Source organism: Populus euphratica, unplaced genomic scaffold (assembly GCF_000495115.2).
Source record: "Populus euphratica unplaced genomic scaffold, PopEup_1.0 scaffold2.1, whole genome shotgun sequence".
Classification (NCBI taxonomy): Eukaryota; Viridiplantae; Streptophyta; class Magnoliopsida; order Malpighiales; family Salicaceae; genus Populus; species Populus euphratica.
The window spans coordinates 5,659,083-5,679,321 of NW_011499846.1; the positions used below are offsets into that span (position 1 = coordinate 5,659,083).

At 35.2% G+C, this 20,239-nt stretch overlaps 4 protein-coding genes across 4 annotated transcripts; 1 reads left to right on the forward strand and 3 right to left on the reverse strand.

Annotated features, from left to right (window-relative positions):
- Nucleotides 1–439: 439 nt before the first annotated feature.
- Nucleotides 440–4,576, reverse strand: HTR12 (Histone superfamily protein). The gene is made up of 7 exons (XM_011039624.1): nucleotides 4,241–4,576; nucleotides 4,030–4,067; nucleotides 3,476–3,506; nucleotides 3,214–3,338; nucleotides 1,891–1,965; nucleotides 1,289–1,364; nucleotides 440–821 (listed from the first exon to the last, which is right to left on the reverse strand). Exons 1-7 carry the CDS (start codon nucleotides 4,296–4,298, stop codon nucleotides 766–768), a joined length of 459 nt encoding a protein of 152 aa, XP_011037926.1. The 5' UTR covers nucleotides 4,299–4,576; the 3' UTR covers nucleotides 440–765.
- Nucleotides 4,577–4,992: 416 nt separating this feature from the next.
- Nucleotides 4,993–9,456, reverse strand: LOC105134966 (rhodanese-like domain-containing protein 4, chloroplastic). The gene is made up of 8 exons (XM_011039614.1): nucleotides 8,668–9,456; nucleotides 7,851–7,953; nucleotides 7,652–7,738; nucleotides 6,604–6,678; nucleotides 6,412–6,486; nucleotides 5,879–5,959; nucleotides 5,579–5,752; nucleotides 4,993–5,435 (listed from the first exon to the last, which is right to left on the reverse strand). The coding sequence occupies exons 1-8, from the start codon at nucleotides 9,300–9,302 to the stop codon at nucleotides 5,388–5,390; spliced, it is 1,278 nt and encodes a 425-aa protein (XP_011037916.1). The 5' UTR covers nucleotides 9,303–9,456; the 3' UTR covers nucleotides 4,993–5,387.
- A 3,856-nt stretch (nucleotides 9,457–13,312) lies between these two features.
- Nucleotides 13,313–17,927, reverse strand: LOC105134962 (Glycosyl hydrolase superfamily protein). Its single transcript, XM_011039600.1, has 8 exons — nucleotides 17,579–17,927; nucleotides 17,408–17,481; nucleotides 17,250–17,330; nucleotides 17,068–17,152; nucleotides 16,598–16,695; nucleotides 15,742–15,829; nucleotides 15,018–15,366; nucleotides 13,313–13,737 (listed from the first exon to the last, which is right to left on the reverse strand). The coding sequence occupies exons 1-8, from the start codon at nucleotides 17,846–17,848 to the stop codon at nucleotides 13,481–13,483; spliced, it is 1,302 nt and encodes a 433-aa protein (XP_011037902.1). The 5' UTR covers nucleotides 17,849–17,927; the 3' UTR covers nucleotides 13,313–13,480.
- A 275-nt stretch (nucleotides 17,928–18,202) lies between these two features.
- Nucleotides 18,203–20,197, forward strand: WTF1 (Ubiquitin carboxyl-terminal hydrolase family protein). Its single transcript, XM_011039638.1, has one exon. The coding sequence runs from the start codon at nucleotides 18,290–18,292 to the stop codon at nucleotides 19,874–19,876; it is 1,587 nt and encodes a 528-aa protein (XP_011037940.1). The 5' UTR covers nucleotides 18,203–18,289; the 3' UTR covers nucleotides 19,877–20,197.
- Nucleotides 20,198–20,239: the final 42 nt, after the last annotated feature.

Consider the following 20,239-nt stretch of genomic DNA (forward strand, 5'->3'; position numbering starts at 1 on the left):
TGGGAAAAGACGACGTGGAAGGAGAGGACATGCTAGCCATCATTGAGGCAAAAAAGATCTTCCATAGGCAAAAAAACTCGAGTCCTCACTTTTTTTAGATGAATCACACATAATTGAAAACTATTAGCACAAGAAATTGCAATGATAATTATTTGAAACACACATGAAAGAAAGGTTAAAAGGGCTCTCAAGCAACCATAAAACTCCGGAACAAACAACCAAACCACAACGCTCTAATCTTAAATGAACCGAACAAAACCCACTTTTAAAGCAAGGTTCTAATCTTAACCACAGGGCTGAGATGAAATGGGTGCCAGCCAATTTGTGATTCCCGGCACTTCATTTTACGTAGGCAGTTCTCCTCTTGCTGGAGTGGCAGGGATCAGGAGCTACCTCAAGAAATTTCTAGCTAGTTACACAAGCCCACCCACAAGATCTAAGCAGCTTGAGGTTCCAATTTTCACATCAAACAAGCAACAGAAACAACAGGATAAATGGCTATTTATAATCCTCATATGATTTGTGGATTCTAAGGAACCATTGACAATGGGATCTGCCTTCTCTATAGTCTAAAATATCATGCACCACATTTACTGTGGTAGTTAAATTTATGTAAGGTGCCACAGAGGGTGGACTGATTCCTATGTCCTAATAATACATCATAACACCTACTACACGACAAGAAAGCAGAGGCTGTCAAAGAATAGCAGCGTAATTACACATCAAGGTGGTGACAATCAGTGATGCTCTTGTACTGTAACACTCTCACCAAGGTCGTCCCTTCCCTCCAAGCCGACGGGCCAACTCAAAATCCTTTTTCACTGAGGGAAGAAAGCAAAATAAAACGAGTTTCTTTACTGAATAGCAAATATAAAAATTCTGAAGCAAGATTGAATGGATCTGAACTGGACAAATCTTGATTGACTTCCTAAAACTCACAAATCAGCATACATAGATAATTTCAAGCATGCAAACAAAATTTGGTGTGCATCTACACTGAAGATCATTAAACAGCATTTAGTGATGTCTAAAAGACCACTGAAGTAAACCTGATCAAAATTCTATCTAAATAAAATACATAAAAGAGCAAAGTTTTCCCATAGAATTTGAAGAAAAGACAAACGCTCATGATCATAATAGATGTAGTGAAATCTAACTCGATGTGGCAGAGACCACTGAACTAGAGTTGATCAAAATTCTACTATAATGAACAATTAACTCATGAAATTAGAGAAAAAATAAAAGGAAAAAGGATGCAGTTATAATAGTTGCGTCAAATCTCACTCACTTAATGTAACCCTTTTTGCATGAATTGCACAGAGCATTCCATCTTCAAACAAATGAACCAAAAAATCCTCTGCTGCCTACACAAATAACAAAACAATAACTGGCATGCATCAAGATCTATTAGCACAACTGCATGAAAAGTAGAACCAGAGCAGAGTAATTACTACCTAGAAGTTCCATTTTCTAATAAACTATCAGTGGTTGTAACAACTACATGACTGAACTATTGGAAGGTGCTCTGCTGTCAAAGCTGGTTTGGGGGCTCTGGCCCATAATAGCAACGACGTCCACAGAAGTGGCTTTGCAGGGTCTGGTTGGGGTTTGGGACATTTTCTTTTCAATGAAATGATGGGGATGGTTGTTCCTTGTGATTGTTCTCTTAGTTTGAGCGTGTAGGCCCTTTGGTCCTGTTTCTTACCAAAAACTACATGACTGTACTAAACAATACTACAGGTGATGCCAACACTGAGAGGAGATAGCATACTCTTAAACTGAAAATGCAAGTACAGTGAAACTTCTGAAGACAGGTATAGGTTTTTGCTGAAGCATGAAAGTTATGAAGCATACTACTGGCATACATGTCAGAGAAATGTCACAAAATACCTCCTGAATTGCAACTAAAGCTTCAGCAGTCCAACGGTTCACTTCTCGGGAAAACTCCTGGGTAATCATTCTTACCTGCAAAATGATAACAACCACTATCACATCCAATTAAATTTCAATGAGACAATCATATGCACAAAAGGTGAAAGCATAATGTACCAGTGTGCATTGTTAACAGTTGTGGAATCTCACAATGTCATGAATAAATAAGCAACGGGTGACTTCAACAAATACATACAGAAAGAGAGAAACAACAGCAAAGTTACTAGACCATGAAAGTGGAACAAGTAACAGGTGAATTTAACAAATACATTGCAGGGTTACAAAACCACAAGAGAGTGGGGTGGTTTTAAAGGTTCTAAATATTGGTCTTCTTTACCAAAAATATGATCTTTTTTTTTTCCAGAGTAACCATCAAATTTTGTTTGTACGAGCATTCAGAGAGATCCAACTTCTTTTCTAATTGAAAAAAAAAAAAACTAAAAACTCCTTACAAATAAAGCATCCAATTGTGCCAATGAGCTGGTAGCTAATGGTACTCTTGCATTTAATTGTACAGAAAGTTTTCAATCAGGAACAATCATCTTGGGAAACATGAAGAAATTTGGGGACACAGCACAAGGAGGAGAAAAACCAATGGGTTGTGGGATGGTCACAAATAGAAACAATAATATGATGAATAAGATGAATCAAATGCCATAAAATATTCCATAACAGCAAGAAACATTAATATGCACTGCAAACCATACAGAAACTTCATCAGAGCAATGCAAACGAAGAGAGTAAAAAATTGTGAGATTTGTAATATTAAATCACATAATTCCAGTGCATGCTATTCACCCATGTAATTCAATCCTGACTGGAATATCACAAAAATAATTGTGATGCATGTAGCTCTGGGAACCAGCATCATATCTAGCCATTGATCATATAAACTCGTATGCATGTTTTAAAATATGTATGTACACAGACATTTTACAAGCGCGCGCGCGCGTATGCAAAGAAACTCACTTGCATGAAATGTTCGATTGTTTAACACATTTTTAGACAATCTGAGCTTTACCAAGCCAGGCTTTGGATATAATACTCTTCATGGAGATCATGCACTTAAAACTAGCAAATCAATCAAATATTTAAAAACATTCCATTTATTCTAGGATTACCAATTAAGAGCTGGCTCCGAAGAGTTATCAAGATGACAAACACAAAGATACCCAAATTAAGTTGGATTTGACAAGCAGGTAATGGAACAATTAAACCTGACATCCAATGGTTGATTTAACAAAATAAACTATAAAAAACGTCACTACAGAGAGTGCTCACACATCGAATAAAGCTAGCAGCTGGTATGAGTGGCCTCCAAGTTTTCTGATATTGCCGAATTTCACGAAGAGCTATTGTTCCTGGACGGAAGCGATGCTTTTTCCTCTGCCTTTGTGTGGATGAACCTTTTACAAGTATTAACAAATAAAGAGAAAGCATCCCAGAAAAAAAACACATGCCAATACAATCAAGTTGAACGCCTCAACCTAAAAAATGAAACAAATTTCACCCCCCACCCAAAAAAGTGGAGGAAGAAACTCACCTTGCTGGCCATTTGCTTGCGGTCTTGTTCTCTGCAACCAAAAAAATAGAATACGAGACTATTAAACAACAAAGTAAAAACAGTAACATTTGAGATTTAAGGCAAGAGATAAACAAAATATGTATACTATTCTCCGTTTTCTCATTCCTTTCTCAACAAAACTTATAGTTAAAAATAAAAAAAGTAATTTCGAATTTTAAGATTATTTTCTTCATTTCTTACCCCTTTTTTCCTTTACCGAGGAAATTAAAATAGAAGCAGAAAATAACAAATGTAACTATTACAAAACAATATATGTATATATAATCACAATCTTTTTTATAATCTAAAATTTCTCCTTCCTGGGGGTTCCACAACTAATTACCTCCAGCTTATGCTAACTTATTTTTCTAATTTTTCTTTCAAAATCATACAAAATGTATAAAAAAGCTCAAAAACAAAACAAGAAAAGTAGTACACTATCGTTTCCCGCATTTTCTTAGCAACCAAACAGGCAACAAAAAAAAATAAAAAAAATAACAACAAAACCTGGAGAGGAAGAGAGAGAGAGGTACCGTCGATGTTGGCGTTCTAGGTGTAGATGGTGAGGCATCTGTAATTTCACAAAGGAAAGCATAAATAAGTTAGGGTTCATGAAAGAAAAGGGGGGAAAACGAATGCATATAAATACAACAACAACAACAACAAATACATGTTTTATACAGTAAAACCACATAAACTTCTGCATTTCTTCATTTTTTAATAATATAAATAGAGAGATCTAACCGGATCTCTTCGGGCTTCTGGCTCGTTTTCGAGCAACTGGATGTTTCGTTCTGGCCATCGATGAAGCGTGTCTATATTTAAAAATGAATAAATAAATAAAAATTTAGCCAAAAAGTAAGGATTGTTATTCTTTCTAGTTTTTTGCCGCTCTCTTGGAATTTTTGAAACGCAGCCGGTCTCCTGTGTGTCTGTCTGGCTGGCCAGGTAAGGGAGTGTGCGTAGGGGCGTGTTCGGTTTGGGTTGTATGGGTTTATGAGCCTGAAACGACTTCGTTTCCGGGAACATACCCTTGTGATTTTTTATTAAAAAAAAAGAAAAAGAAAAGAAAATCGCTGCGCTGTTAACAGTCACTAAAATTGTACCGTTGCAGCCCAAGCACAGAAGCCAAAACAAAAGCAAGCTAAATTGATTAATACTAATCTTACGTCAAGCGACGCTAGTGAATCCCGTAAATGTAATAATGATTGAATTTATTCAAAAGCAGAAACAAATTTGGATAAGATTAATATTAATTCCCCTATAAAAGAACCTAAGATTACATCGAGTAATTTCACTAGTTCAGTAATCGTCATCTCCACCACACTTCAATTATTTTTTCTTTTTCTTTTTTAATAGTGACTTCTGATTTCTTCTTTTAGATTCCAAAAGCAAAAAGTGATGGTACAAAGTTTTCTAATTTGAAATTGGTTGAGCTGAAGTTATCGTTCGCAGGGCCCAAGGATGGTATACATGAGAATTTGGCGGGTGTTAACGGACAGCAAAGACAAACTTCAGTAATTATTTTGGCTAACTTCAAAGTATGAGTTTGTACACACCTAAGTTCTTCCAGTGACTCCAGAAACCCCAAAAAAAAAAAATGGCATTACCGCATCAAGATAGTGTTAGCTCGTAAGCTACATCTACAAAAGATCCACAAGCCACAAGTAATTGAAGAGAGATACGATCAGGTTCGCTGTTGCATATCACGTAGCATCCATCGATTTCATGACAACTTCCTTTCCTTTCCCTTTTTTTTGTTCTGCAATCCAAACCATCAAGTTGACTCGAACATTTTACGAGGAACATGGATTGAACAGCTCGCAAAGTAATTCAAGATTTTCCAGTTAAAACAGCTTCCGGTTGCAGAACAAGACATAAAGACTTCAATTTAAGGTTGAGATGGGGTGGGCGACGTTGGAGGCTTGAGATCCGGATACTGCAATACAAGAATGGTAGTCGTGTGTCCGACACTGAGACTAGTAGGAAACTTTATAGCATGTGTAACTAACTAGTGTGCTATCAACTTGAAGGAAAATAACCACTCTGGAAATAAACAAGAGTAATGAGAGTGGGAATTACAGTTGGATATGGAGAAAGTGGCCTTGAAAATTCAGAAACTGGTTCAGCTTTAGCTTCTGTTTTGGGTGCTGAATTTATACTACTATCAGCAGGAGCAGGTTCTGGACTCACTTCTGCAGGCGCAGGAAGAGCCTTGCTCGTCACTGCTACTGGTAGAAGAGCCTTCCCTATGTCCTGAATTGACCAGGTAATCCAGAAAAATAGATTGTGCTCAACACCGCATATTTTTTTGGAAAACAAGTTACTGATCTTGGCTTTACTGCACTAGAATACAAGCATCTATAGGGTTTGAAATATTACCTTCAATTCATCCCCCAACTCTTTAGGTGCAATCTTGGTGGTCAAGAATTCATCAACTTGTTCCAGAGTTTGCTTACGGTCCTGCCATGGGAAGCAAAGAATAAAATGTTAAAGTGAATATAAATGCTTGCAAATGAAGGACCCGAGATTTATGGCCCAAAGTTATGGAACTTTCCCATCTGGATGCTGAGTCACTCACACAAGGGCATCATCACGATCCCATGACACACATACAAGGGCAGGCCCTGGCTGAGTGTTCATCAGAATCATAATATATTTTCAAATTTCTAGGAGTATACATTATAACTATGTGGTAGTATATCTTTAATTCTTTAGGACACAGAACTTGCTTCTGCACCTATGTTGTGTTTTAAACTCTGAAGAAAAATGTTTTTTCCCCTTTTCTCCTCTTTATTGGTGGCAGAAAGGCCCGTTAGAACTTATTTAACCTAGAGCACATGCAATAGAATGAAATCATATCATCTCAGTCATGAAATTCAAGAAAAAATAATATTATTTCAGCAAAGAAATACCTCAGCGAACAGGAGTTTCTTACTCACAAACTGAATTAGTGCAGCTGAGCCTAATACTTGGAGTATTGCTTCAATCTGGAAAATACAAACAGTCAATTATGCACATCTCCCTTTTAGTGAAAATAAAAAGAAAGCCATTATTAAAAAATAAAAATAAAGAAAAATAATACGAGAAAAGCTTCATGACCTAACCTCTGAGAATGCCAATACACCTAAGCCAGTAGCTGCTGCAATTGCAAAGGTGACAGGCAAGGCATCGGAGCCCTCCTGCAAAATTATCTTTGTGATTACTGCGCTTGAGTGTTTATTTATAAAATCATAAAAGAAATGCCATAACCAGTTTATATATAAGAACTTATGAATATTGATCATTGAGTACCAATATTCTAAGATTCAAACCAAGAATAGGAAAGAAAGCTATGAGTGGGCCAAGGGTGCCCTGCCCCTACTCTTACATCAATGAGAGATGAAAAAAATTGCAAGGGAAAAAACAGTTAGTGGTTGGGATATATTAAGGATGTTGATGGACATGCTTGACAACTCACAAAATAAAATGTTTCTTACACTCTGAGTTGCAGGAAGCTAAATTAAGCATGATGATTTATCAATGGCTCTCTTATTCCATTCTAATGGTTAGGCTGAAGTAGAAGGTTAGGGACCTGCCAAGGACACGATGCATGTAGTCTTCTGTGGATGTAGTGCCAGATCAAGATAATCCAGATGTTAACAACAAGGTGTGTTGATAATGGCCGTACTTATTACCACGTTCCAATATGTACTTGTGTTATTTCCGGGGACAATGATCGCATCCTGCAGGGTCGCCCTTCCTTATCTTTGTCATTCCTCAAGCCTCAAGTGTGTTACAACTTTTTAGTTCAGTCATTAATCTTCAAAACATGTCTAGCAACTTCTTGTTTCTTGCGCCGAGCTGAATTTGCTTCTTATTTAGCTCCTCTCACTTACAGCTCTTTTATATTAACACTCATTTCAGCACAATAGACACAATGTAAGATCTTAACCAAGCAGATAAAATGTTCCCTAGCTTTTTTGACCAACTCACATCCCATTTTGTTCATCACGAATACTATAACAGATATCATTTGTTTAAAGTTATATGAGACCATACAAAGGATCAGCATTCCACTCATAAAGGTCCTTAGATTGTGTATTGAAGTTAGGTTTTTTAGTAGAATATTAAACTACAAGAGAAAAAAGGCAGCAGAAGAGGAAGGGCACATACTCCTAGTGCACCACCGATCGCGTCTGATAAATCACCAAGGTCAAGACTAAAAGCTTTCTTTGGTGGTATCCAGGGAAGCCCACTATTCTGCAAAATACAATTCTCAAAGCTTGTATTTACATTCCATAAGATAAGAAAGGGACTTGGATGCTAAATAGTTTGAACACGAATTAAAAGTGATAAAAAAAACAGAAAATACCATCCATCCCCGGGGCCCTTCTGCACCATCCTTGATTGCATAAGCTGCTTTAAATCCATTTACAGTGACCAACTCTGCAACCAATTCGGAGTTGCCATCGAATCTGGCTTTCGCCATGAATTTAGTAGCATTAGCTTCAAACAATAGCTTTGGATAGCAAAGAACGAATCAGAACTCTAATTATTACCTCTTCAGCAATGGAATAGCAAAGGAGAAAGGGGAATTGGGGGGTTAAGAATTTGTAAAAGTTGGTTCCTTCTACTGGTATGGTATTCCTTATTTTTCTTACATTGATTTTATTATTATGTAGATTGGTTAAACAGCACGACTATGTGATTTAATGAGCTCTGACTCCTTGATAAGGAATGTGATATGTAATATTTTTATATTATGAATGATTTCTACATTTGAGTAGTCAAGGTTGGGCAGTTCAGTTTGCAGTATTATGCAGGCAGCACCATTTGCTAGCTATTCTGACCCTTTTGGGGATTCTTCCAGCACCCAATACCACAGACACAACTCCATACGAGATTTTTGAACATTTTTGCCGATCATAATCAATGCTATACCTGTTATTATAGCATATTGCTCGTCTGTGAAATTGCGAGTGGAACTTTAAGAACTTACGAGATCTAGTTAATGTGCTATGAAGTATAGATTCTAAGATCACTCCATGCACAAATTTCATGACCACTATGATTACCCCATCTGGATTTTCTCTGTCAAAGATTTTCCACTTAACTTATAACCTAGATATTGGTGAGGATAAGAGTTGAGATCTCCATGCAAAATATAGTAATTGGATTCGCTATCTTACTTGTCTAGAATGAACAACGTGGTATTCTCTGGTTCCTTAAACTTCAAAGACAGCTTCTTCAAGAAACCTGGCTTGTCTTCACCCTTATAAACAATTGGCACTGGTTTCTTACTCAAACCCCTGATATCAGGACTGCCCACTTGTCTAAACTCCACTGGTGCTCTTATATCAAGCAACTGAGCATTTGCGTCAACACCCAACGCTGCATATGCCTTTTTTGCAGACTCTACACCCCAGGACTTTGACTTGTTTAGCACCAGAGACAGAACTAGTGGAACTGCCAAAACTGTAACACTACCTGCTACGATTGTTGGGTTTTCCGTTCCAAATTTGATGAAACTATCTAGGACCCCGTTCGCATCAGATGAGAAGGAGCGCGTAGACTGTTCCAGTGCTTCTTGATATGTTAAAGCTCTAGCTAGCCCGTTACCAAGAACTGAAGATAGGAGCACTATACCACCATGTAAAGTCCTTGATAGACACTCTTGTGTAGTTGATCGGCTCGTGCTTGTAGAGAAAGAATGAGAGATTTGGAGTGGTGAAACTGTAGGGAGGGATAAAGATTTTCTGGATTCTGATCTTCTCTCACAGAGGACTGATAACGGTGCCCAGCTTGCTGCATTGAAGGCCTCCATGGCATAATTCTTTGTCGCAGACAAACTATGGTCTCTTACAGAAATGATGCAGAAGCTTGAATCGCCATGGGAATAGAGCTTTATGCAGATATTGTTTCCTTTAGGATGATTGAATGAAAGGTAAGCAGAGGATGAAAAACTTTGTCTTCATTCAATGCTAGTTGCTGGTGACCTTTGAGTGGGAGACGTGCTGGCGTGGCATGGGGATGGATATCTTTGGCACTCATTGCATGACACGTAGAAGAGAATTGGTGATCACATGGCTTGTGACTTTCTTTACATGAGATCGGTATTTCGTAGTTTATCCTTTTACTATTTACCACGATATAGATAACTGTGAATTATAGCAGTTAAATAAAATAATTGTTACCATCGAAGAAATTTATTAAGCATAGAGTTAGAGGTGAGGTTATTTTTTCTATAAAATATATTTGATATTGAAAAAATAATTAAAAATAAAATAATTTGTTTAGGTTTTTTTAAAATATAGTATAAATATTTATTTGTTTTTTAGGGTGTTGAGAATTTATTATGTTTTTTTTTTAAATAAATATAGTTAAGATTGTTAAAATTATAATTTAACTCGTAAAATTTTATGATTTTACTGGCCAGTTTATATTTCATATGTAAAATTATTTTAAAAATTTTAAAATTAATAAAATCATAAAAAATCACAATTTTAATATCAATTTTACAATTTCACGCAAAAAACATATATTGCATTGCAACAGTGCAATGTATGTTTCTTTCATACCAATAACCACATGTTAATTGTCGACAGTGCATGTCATTCATCCATATTTTATCCTAAATTCCTAATCTTTAAAGAGAAAATAAAATCTTTGAAATCCACAGTCATGAACCTTCTCTTCATCAATAACAACAATGATCTTTTTTTCCTCCAGCATCAACGGTTTTATCTTCAGACTTCAGATCTCAGTCTTCCACTCTTCATTAATAATTCTATGTCTCTCTCTCTTTTATTCCATCATCAACAGTATCATTTTCAACCTTTATTCTTCATCAACAACTTCCTCTTCAATCTTTATCAATAACACTTTTTTGGTTTTTCCATCATCAACTGCTCGTTTGATTCCTTATCAGTTTTTATTATAAATTGTTCTATTTATAATGTGATATTTCTTAATTCCTTGTATTTTTCAGTCCTGGTTGTCCATGATTTTGAATAAAAATTATTTTTTGATAATATTTTGCTTGATGGAATGACTAGGATGATGATTTTGAAGTGATTGGGTAATGAACATACAATAGAAATTTTGGAGTGATTTACAGATTTGATAATGAATTTTTATTCAAAAATTCATGCTCTCGTTTTATTTTATGTTCTCTGTTTATTTTATGTTATCTGAATCTCTGCCTTTCTCTCTTGTTTTATTGATGCCAAATTCAGTAAAGGAAATGTGTTCAATTATTCAGAATATTTTGTTAATGGTGGAAATTGGAGAGAATAAAAAATAATTACCCCATTAATTATCTTGATCAGCACTGATGAACTAGAAAATAATTACCCCATTAACTCTCTTTATCAGCACTGATGAACTGTCATTTAAATCGGAGAAATAAGTTTTTGGTCTCCCCTTTCGATTTTTATCATTACAGATTTTGGGAAATAAACAGTGTGCAGGGAAAGATTCTATTGTGCTCGTGGCTAGGCTGCTTATTGTGGAATTCTTTTTAAGGTATGATTCTTTTAAGATAGAGGTTGGCAAGTCATCCTTGGAAGCTGCTGTGACGATCACTTCATTAAAGAGGGCAAGGTTTAAGATTATTAGAGATTTTAATCTAGGTTGTAGTATATTTTAGAACTGCAATGCACGTATTTTAATTGTTTAGTTGTTAAACGAAAATATTATAGTGAGTTTTGTTATTTTTATTAAATAACTGAATTATATATAAATTTTTATTTTAATTATATATTTTAAAATATTTTAACTATATATAAATTTTTATTTGAATCATACATTTTAAAATGTTTGAACTATATATAAAAAAAATTTCCTTATAATTTTACAATTTAAGTTTATTTTATATTTTTCATACTATATTAAAAATATATTTTTAACAACCTTGAATATAATTATCAAATCTAAAGTGTTGAGAAAATACATAGCTGTCAAAGACTTTAGCATTAAAATCAAACATGTTTATCAAATCTCAAGCGCTTCTCTGGTCGTTGAAGTTAGGCATGATTAAGGTTATTAAAATCACATTTTTGATATGGCCAAGGATTTTTAATTTTTTTATTAAATTATATGATAATTAAAATAAACATTTGAGATTTTTTAAAGATTTAAATTGTGGAAAAAAATATTCTTCAATAAAAAATTCTCTTTTTTATTAAGGCATTTCTTTTTTGTTTTGAAAAATAAATTAATAGTGACATGATTTTTTTTAATAGAAATTTAAGATAATTAAAGTAAATATTTTTTAAAAATCAAATGATTTAAACTAAGGAGAGAAAAACATTTCTCTAATCAAAATCTCGTTGCTATTCATGTCTCTTTTTTGTTTTGATGAAAACTTGTCTTTTTCTATTAGAAACATATTTTCAAATAAGAAATTAACATAATTTAAAAAGCAATTTTCAATGGAAAAATATAAAAACATCTCTTTATGATTTGCATGATTTTATGAAAAAAAATACTATTTAATTTGAGGAAACAATATAAAATAATAAAATATTTTATTTTATTTTCATTGAATATGTGTAAAAAATTTCTCTATAAAATCTTACATAGTAGTTTCATGTATAATTATTAATATTACCATAAATAGAATTTCATTATAAAATATAAAATAAATAAAATATATTTTTATTTAATAATTTTTTGAAACAATCTAAATAGAATTTCATTATAAAATATAAAATAAATAAAATATATTTTTATTTAATAATTTTTTGAAACAATCTAAATAGAATTTCATTATAAAATATAAAATAAATAGATAAATAAAATAATAAAAACCATAATATTTTTGCGTGTTTGAGAGTGTGGTTGTAGTTGTCTTTTGAAGTGTTTTTCACTCTAAAATATATTAAAATAATATTTTTTTATTTTTTTAAAATTATTTTTAACATTGGTGTATCAAAATAATTTGAAAATACCAAAAAATATTAATTTGAAGAAAAAATTTAAAAATACTTTTAAAATATAAAAACAAACAATACCTTAAACTTTTAGATCTAGAATTCGAGACAAAGACAATTAATTTCTTAAACTCAAGAAAATGACATGCCTTGTATTTGAGTTTGTTTTCTAAAACAATTGAATGACATGTTGCCCAATAGCAACAAATTCCAATTAATTGAGATTATTGGAAAATCATGGTCATGGTAATTTGAATTTTAAATTTTAGATTTCAAATTTCAAATTTCAAGCAATTTTTTTTCCTAGAAGCATTTTAGAAAAATATCATAAAATTTTAATAATTATATTTATAACTCAAGACACCTCTTAAAAACAAACTGAAAGCAAACATTACAAGTTTTAGTCTAAGATATTATTTGGTATCATGTTTGGAAAGCTTTGAAAAATATTTTTGAAAAAATTTGATTTTTTTTTACTTTGAATCAATATATTTTTGAATCATTTTGACGTGTTAATTTTAAAAATAATTTTTTAAAAATAAAAAATATTATTAGCATATTTTTTTTGAATAAAAAACACTTTAAAATACAACTACAACTACACTTTCAAAGACACTCTAAGTTTTAATATGTTATTAAAAGTCATAACTATTGACATAAAAATGTTGGAATATGACCTATTAAATTTTATTTTTTTAATGATTTTTTCTTTCATCTCTTAATATTTAAAAACTAAAATATAAAAAATTGAAGTACGAGGAGTGAAACTTTAATAAATTATGGTGAGAGTTGATAAAATTGAAACAGTCAATGTGCTCAGTTTTAGTTGTTTTAGTTTTTAATCATGTTTGGGCTAAGGGTGCCCGGGCTCCACAAGCCTTGCCCATGTGCTTGAAAAATATTTTTTTAAAAAAAGAAACTCGACCATATTATTAGCTGTAATTATTTCCGCGACATCACGATCATTGAAAAATCATGGTTGATGGAATTGCCCCAAAAACCTAATTTTGGAAGCAAGCTGAACGCTAAAAATAAAATGTTATGTTACACTGTATTGAGAAGTCGACTCTTACAAAAGATTAAAAAAGTACTCCAAACCTTGCCCAATTTCCCAGATTGAGATACCGACTCCCTGCAGCCGAGCTTCTTCTAGCCGAATAGAAATTGACATCAATGACGGGTAGAACACTACATGATTGACATGCTCATCGTCAACGTAGAGAAAAAAATGTTCCCCACTGTTCTTTTCCCATTGCAATTTAGGCTTGTGCTTCTCCAGTAAAGAGAGGTATTCCTTTCCTGTGATCGCTCCACCACCCTCAGAACCTGCAGTTTTATGACTACTTTAACAATCTCCAACACAAAGCATTTAGAAAGAGAAGGGTGTAGCCACAAAAACACACTTTCATTATACTTGAATGCAATACGTGGACCTCATGCAACCAAGAAACAAGTAAAAATTCCTAGCAAAATGCTGCCCACGGATTGCAGAAAAGCACCCACAAGCTCACTTAATTTTCTCTCAACTCACTACCTGTAACATAGAGCACTCACATCGTGAACCCTACACGGTTTGGAAACATACATGCATGGAGCCAACGTTTCCTGTTTACACTAGTTGAAGGATTGTTATTGGTCTGCATGCCAAGCTGTTCACAAGAAGCTGTATAAATTTTGTTCAAAGAAGATTCTTCCTATTGGCAAGTTTGTCTTCATGGTTGGCTTCAAAAAATACCACGGGTGGCTCCATATAATAATTGTTTAGCTTGAGAAAGGAAATTTAAATTCACTTCTTCAAGTGTTGAGTCAGTTGTTCCCTTCAACTACAACTCTGTTATTGTCATTCCAAGTCACGGTTAGAACTCTATAAACTTTCGACCATTGAGTTCCTTGATGAACCATAGGCCACCATGCCCTCCATACCAATTTGTTGCCGAAGTAACAGTTCTTTTAAAACCTTCACCAGGCTTCTTTCTTGCATGAAATACATAATTTCCGTAGAAAGATTATCTTATGGACTGTCCCAGTATCACTTTATGAGAAACAAAGTGTTGCAGGGAAAAACAGCAACAAATTGACCAAATTTTGATTTTCTTTATCAAGCCACCTGTGAATTGCAGAAGGACATCTATTGTGTTATCAAGCCCGGTTAAGTTTCAATTTTCCTCACGTAGCATAATAGTTTTGCACATCTTCATACACAACAGCTGCCACCGATGTAGGAAGATCAGTTTCTCATTTAATGCACTGACTAGAAAATTTAAGAAAATCAGCAGATCCTCTAATCTATTGTTAGTTTGTCCAGACCCATTCCTTCAAGAGTTGTTTTATAAGATGTATATGAATCCTTCACTCTCCCAGGAGATGGAATCTCCAACAGTCTTGGAGAAAATTGATTGGCCTTACTACAGTCCAAAGCCACACGCTGAAATGGGAAGACAAAAGGGGAAGAAACCCAAGGCTGCTAGCCAAATGCTTATATGCTCATTGCCATCTTGTCCAAAGTTATTGAAGTCAAACTAGAATATATCCAGAATGAATCACAAAAAAATTAGAGGAAAAAAAAGTGAAGGGGATATAAATGAAAGAAAAATAAAGAGAAGTACCTTCAGAAATCACAAAATCATTCCCATAAAAATTGATGCCCAGAAATATCTTATTGGCCAGGGCCCGAGCACCACTGTTGCCAAGGAGAATCTGCAGAGTGAAACGGATCCACTTCAAAGGTGCATTTGGACCAGGGTTATGAGGACTTGAGAAGTCATATGTCATGAATGAGAAACCATCTACATCATCACTTAAGCTCTGAAGATCCTCTGGACCAAAGTCATGAGGTTGAAGCTTCTCTGAATATGGTGGACCGATAACGTAGACCAATTGTAAATATTGCTTCCCATTCCTTGATGAGATTACTGAATGCATTGCATGCCCAAGTTGTTTTATAAACTGCAGTGCCTATAGTTGCAAACCAGGAAACGTTCCTCAGAATCTCACAAGTTTGAAACACCACAGTATAAATCAGAAAAAATTATCTAATGGCCAATGGACTGTGAAGACTTGGATTACAGGGTATAAAATCAGGAAAAAATAATATATTTTTGGAGTTACAATGGTTACAAGAACCTCTTGATCACATATCAAAGTGAGAAAACTTATAGTGCAATATTTTATACACTTAACAGTTTTCTATTCATCAGTTTGTTTTATTAACAAGACAAAAAAAAACAGAGTATGATATATAGCCACACAATATTTCAGTAGGTTTTGATAAAATCAGATCCTAAAAAAAAAATAAGCTCCAGAAGTAGCCTCGTATAAGTCAATGGTTACCTTATTCCTCATTTCAGGATCATGCAAGACACCATAAGCTGCCCACCTTGACCAGGGCTCAAGCACAATGCCGTCATATTCCATTTCCCTACAAATAAAGGAGAATCAACAGGCAACCTGAACTAAAGCAAAGCCAAATGGATGCTTCTTTCTTTTTTACTGAAGCTGGTCAGAGACTACAAAATTTTTGAACACCTGAGGATCCATGTACAGACATGACAATAATGTCCACAATTTATTGAAACATTTGGTATTCACAATTATAAGAAATCAGATCTTAAGAGCTTTTCACGAGTATGAATGAACTATCTTCATGGCCATTCCAGAGATGGCTGAAGGAATCTTAACTCATTTCATTTACATAAGCGATTCTCCAAAATATAGATTCAAGTGATCAGTGTTTAGACAGTTTCAAAATATATTTTAGATTTAAACAACATGTAGCATTGGTTAGTTTAAAATATGCATCCGCATTTTTTAATTTTCTTTAATAGAGAGAGCTAAGCATGACCTTGGATGCATCTGATAAGGCTTTCAGGAAAAAAATGCCCAGGTCATATAACTAAGTTGTTGACAACATTTTTGAATGTGCTTAATAAAAAGGCTACATTGACTTGAGTAGTTTTGAAATGAAAATTATAAACCGTGAACAAAATAAAATGCAATTGCCACTGGTTATAAGGCATTCCATGAGACAAAGAAGTAGAATAGACTCTAGTTTTCTTCCCACAATACTAAGCAATCCTAGGAACGTATCTGAATATGAACAAAAAAGATGGTAAAACAAGGACCAGTTCTTTACTGTTAATATGGCCTTATTTTAAACACGGCATCATGAAAATACATGGAGGCTTACTTGCACTCTGATATTATCAGGTCAATAGCTTTATCTCTGAGTTTCTTCTTCTTAAGCAGCTCCTTTGGAAATGCTTCCAGAACAACTCTAGGTAACACCTACAGTCAAAATACTAGTTTACCGTACCAAAATATCAAAGGATCCATGCTGGTTGACATAAGATTAACATTAAATTTAACCATAGAATACAAGCAAGCAAAAATTTACAATGACTGATAACAAATTGCTGTAACTTTGGAAGTAATACTATCTAGAATAGGAAAGCACGGGGTTTGGCCATAGAATTGTAAGTGGAAGTCCCCTTCGAAATTGCTCATGTCCAATTCCACACGATTAGGGACAATGTTACTTGGATCAATTATCAGACAGCAATCAGATTACATTTCATTTACACCTTCAAATAGCAAATCCACACGTCTCAATTACAAAATCAGTGAGAGGAAAATGAAAAATAAACACTTTGCAATTACCAGAGCATTCCCATTCCTTCTGAGCTCTGAAATCCATCCCATATCAGCATTATGTCTCCCCTCCAGAACTAGTCCAGTACCTTGACTGGTAACAAAAAAAAGAGAGTCAGTTCTACCTCCATCTCTTTCTTCCTTTTTATGTTTGATCTAAATACCAAAAACGAAAAACGAAAAATACACACCTCTTCAGATCATACCAAACAGGAGATAATCTCGTAAACTTATTAGTAAACCGCTTCGCCATTTCATATCCCTTCGAATTCCTATTAAAGCAATCAGAACACCGTTGTAGTAACTAATTCCTCAACACACACACACACACACACACACAAACATATACCATGGAGTAATGTAGGCCAACACAGGATATGTGTAGTGCCGGTGAGATTCATTCTTCAAAACCTTCGAATTCTCCTACATTTCAACACGATTTCGAATTTAAAACTTTATTTTACTATTTCTGCTATCAAGTCAATGCAGTGATTAAGAGCGAGCAAGTGAAAGTGCTTACGTCGAGTATTTCTTGGTAATCCACGTCGGTTTTAACGAGTCCGTCTTCCTGAAACTGTGGATATGACGAATCCTTATTTGGAGCGTATTTGATACGGTACACGAGTACAGATACTGCAGGAATTACGACGAAGAAGACGGTAAATATGGTTATCAGCTTGCGATCAGAAGCTGCCGACTCGCTGAATTGGTCCGGTGGAGTGGACTTCTTGGCTCCAGTTTCATGATGATCCGAACTCGGCGCTACTCGGCGGCCTCGCTTCCTCGCCATTTCATTGATCGAGACGACGCCCCCTGCTACGTGCTTCGTGCCTAGTGGCCACTGGAGCTGGCTAGCCAATACCCAACTTCCAAACGACTTGCCGTTTCATTTCAATTTGGGCTCTAGAAAAGGCCGTAGCTAGGCCCAAATGGAAAGCAATATGACATTTTTGTCCTTGTTCTTTTGCTTAAGTACATAAAAGTACTGGAAAAGGGTTAAAAAATATCTGATTCAAGACAGCAATCAGAGGAAAAGGGTTTTTGCCCTTAGTAGATAAACCCCGGGGAGAGGGAGTCCAAACTCGGCTGTCTTATATCTGCAGCTCGAACGCTCCATAGCCTGACCATATCTTGGTCTTTGATGAACGCAGGTAACTCTAATTCTCTTCTTTTATTCACTTACCTCTTTCGTTTTTACGCTTTATTTGTCTGAGCTTGACTAAGCTTAAATATGGAGCTTAAGCTCATGATATCCTCTTCCAGTGCTTCCCTACCTACTTCTTTACCTCTTTTTCTCTCACAAAAATCTTCTTATTTCCTCGAAAGACCCAAATTTTCTGTCAGAACCCATCTCTCTGCATCACCATTTCAACTAGAAAAGTCGCAGTTTTTAGGTAATGGTTTGGTTTTTGAAGAGAAAACTGGGTCTTTTACTGGTAAATTAAGAACAACTCATGTCCCATTTGAGCCCATTAGAGCTGCTGGCGTAAAGTGGAGAAAGGAGCGTCCTTTTGATAATGTGATTGACAGGGACAAGAAGCTGAAATTAGTTATGAAGATAAGGAAGATTTTGGCTAACCAGCCTGATAGAATTATGTCAATTAGGGAATTGGGCAAGTATAGAAGAGAATTAGGTCTTACGAAAAACCGTCGATTCATTGCTTTGTTGAAGAAATTCCCTGCTGTATTTGAGATTGTGGAAGAGGGGGTTTATTCATTGCAGTTCAGATTGACGCCCGAGGCTGAAAGGCTTTATTTAGAGGAGTTGAATGTTAGGAATGAGATGGAGGATCTTTTGGTTCTTAAGTTGAGGAAATTGTTGATGATGTCCATGGATAAGCGGATTTTGTTGGAGAAAATAGCCCATTTGAAGACTGATTTTGGGTTGCCTTTTGAATTTCGGGATACGATTTGTCATAGATATCCACAATACTTTAGAGTTGTTGCAACTGGAAGGGGTCCTGCATTAGAATTAACTCATTGGGATCCTGAGCTTGCAGTATCGGCAGCTGAATTAACTGAAGAGGAGAATCGGGCCAAAGAGCTACAAGAGAAAGATTTGATTATTGATAGACCGCTAAAGTTTAACAGAGTCAAGCTGCCAAAGGGTCTCCAACTTTCCAAAAGTGAAATGAGAAGGATTTGCCAGTTTCGAGACATACCTTATATATCTCCTTATTCAGACTTTACCCATTTGAGATCGGGTTCCAAGGAGAAGGAAAAGCATGCTTGTGGGGTTGTTCATGAGATTTTGAGTCTCACTGTCGAGAAGAGGACCCTTGTTGATCACCTTACTCATTTTCGTGAGGAGTTTAGATTCTCTCAGCAGCTGAGGGGGATGCTAATAAGACATCCTGATTTGTTTTACGTGTCTTTGAAAGGGGAAAGAGATTCGATTTTCCTCAGGGAAGCATATTCTGATTCTCATTTGGTGGAGAAGGACCGGCTGTTGAACATCAAAGAGAAGCTTCGTTCTCTTGTTATGGTTCCTAGATTCCCGAGGAGAGGTGCTCCAAAGACAGAAGCAGCAGGTGGAGAAGATGGAACTTCTGGGCAAGAAGATGGAAGTGATGAGGAGGCTGAAGATTGGTCTGATGTTGATAGTTACGCGAGTGGTGATGAACTTGATGATGATTATGAAGATGATTGGAATGATGAAGATGATACGCCCCCAGATTTTGATGATGATGGTGATGGTGATGGAACTGTGAAAATTCATTTGAGCAGATCAACCAGCCAGCCAGATACCGCAACAAATAACAAAGAGAAGGTGCTCACTCCAGTTTTTCCTGATGGCCAACCAAGAGATCGTTGGTAAATTAGATGCAAATCTGCTTGATGCATCAATATCCATGCCCTGGCGTAGAGATACTGCTCCTAGGGGCTATCGTTATAGCATTGCTACAGAAAGTGAGTTTTATGGATGAAGAACATAGATTTCACAAGGTTATGCAAAATTATGGGGCCTGAACCTTGTTCTCCAGTTTGAAGGCTCAGGAAGCACCTTGCAAAAGGAGACATGTAGCAATGGCATGTGTTTTCTTCTCTTCAAACTTTAGAGATGGCTTTGAAACCATCAATTTAAAAGAAAACTATTTTGCACGGATAATAGATCCCCGCATCCTGTTTTCACTACGTATTATTTATGCATTCTGTTAATATAATTGACCTGATGATTTTA

What these genes read in the sequence shown, in the direction of transcription:
- HTR12 (XM_011039624.1), bottom strand. Translation starts at nt 4,298, where the DNA reads ATGGCCAGAACGAAACATCCAGTTGCTCGAAAACGAGCCAGAAGCCCG. An exon ending in GCAAGCAAATGGCCAGCAAG is followed by an intron (nt 3,339 to 3,475) that starts GTGAGTTTCTTC and finishes TACTTGTAAAAG; the next exon opens with GTTCATCCACACAAAGGCAG. An exon ending in CTTTAGTTGCAATTCAGGAG is followed by an intron (nt 1,365 to 1,890) that starts GTATTTTGTGAC and finishes TTATTTGTGTAG; the next exon opens with GCAGCAGAGGATTTTTTGGT.
- WTF1 (XM_011039638.1), top strand. Translation starts at nt 18,290, where the DNA reads ATGGAGCTTAAGCTCATGATATCCTCTTCCAGTGCTTCCCTACCTACT.
- LOC105134962 (XM_011039600.1), bottom strand. Translation starts at nt 17,848, where the DNA reads ATGGCGAGGAAGCGAGGCCGCCGAGTAGCGCCGAGTTCGGATCATCAT. An exon ending in CTGATAATATCAGAGTGCAA is followed by an intron (nt 15,830 to 16,597) that starts GTAAGCCTCCAT and finishes CTTTATTTGTAG; the next exon opens with GGAAATGGAATATGACGGCA. An exon ending in ATCCTGAAATGAGGAATAAG is followed by an intron (nt 15,367 to 15,741) that starts GTAACCATTGAC and finishes TTGCAACTATAG; the next exon opens with GCACTGCAGTTTATAAAACA.
- LOC105134966 (XM_011039614.1), bottom strand. Translation starts at nt 9,302, where the DNA reads ATGGAGGCCTTCAATGCAGCAAGCTGGGCACCGTTATCAGTCCTCTGT. An exon ending in AGAAACTCCTGTTCGCTGAG is followed by an intron (nt 5,960 to 6,411) that starts GTATTTCTTTGC and finishes TTCCCATGGCAG; the next exon opens with GACCGTAAGCAAACTCTGGA. An exon ending in CACTTTCTCCATATCCAACT is followed by an intron (nt 5,436 to 5,578) that starts GTAATTCCCACT and finishes CTTGTATTGCAG; the next exon opens with TATCCGGATCTCAAGCCTCC.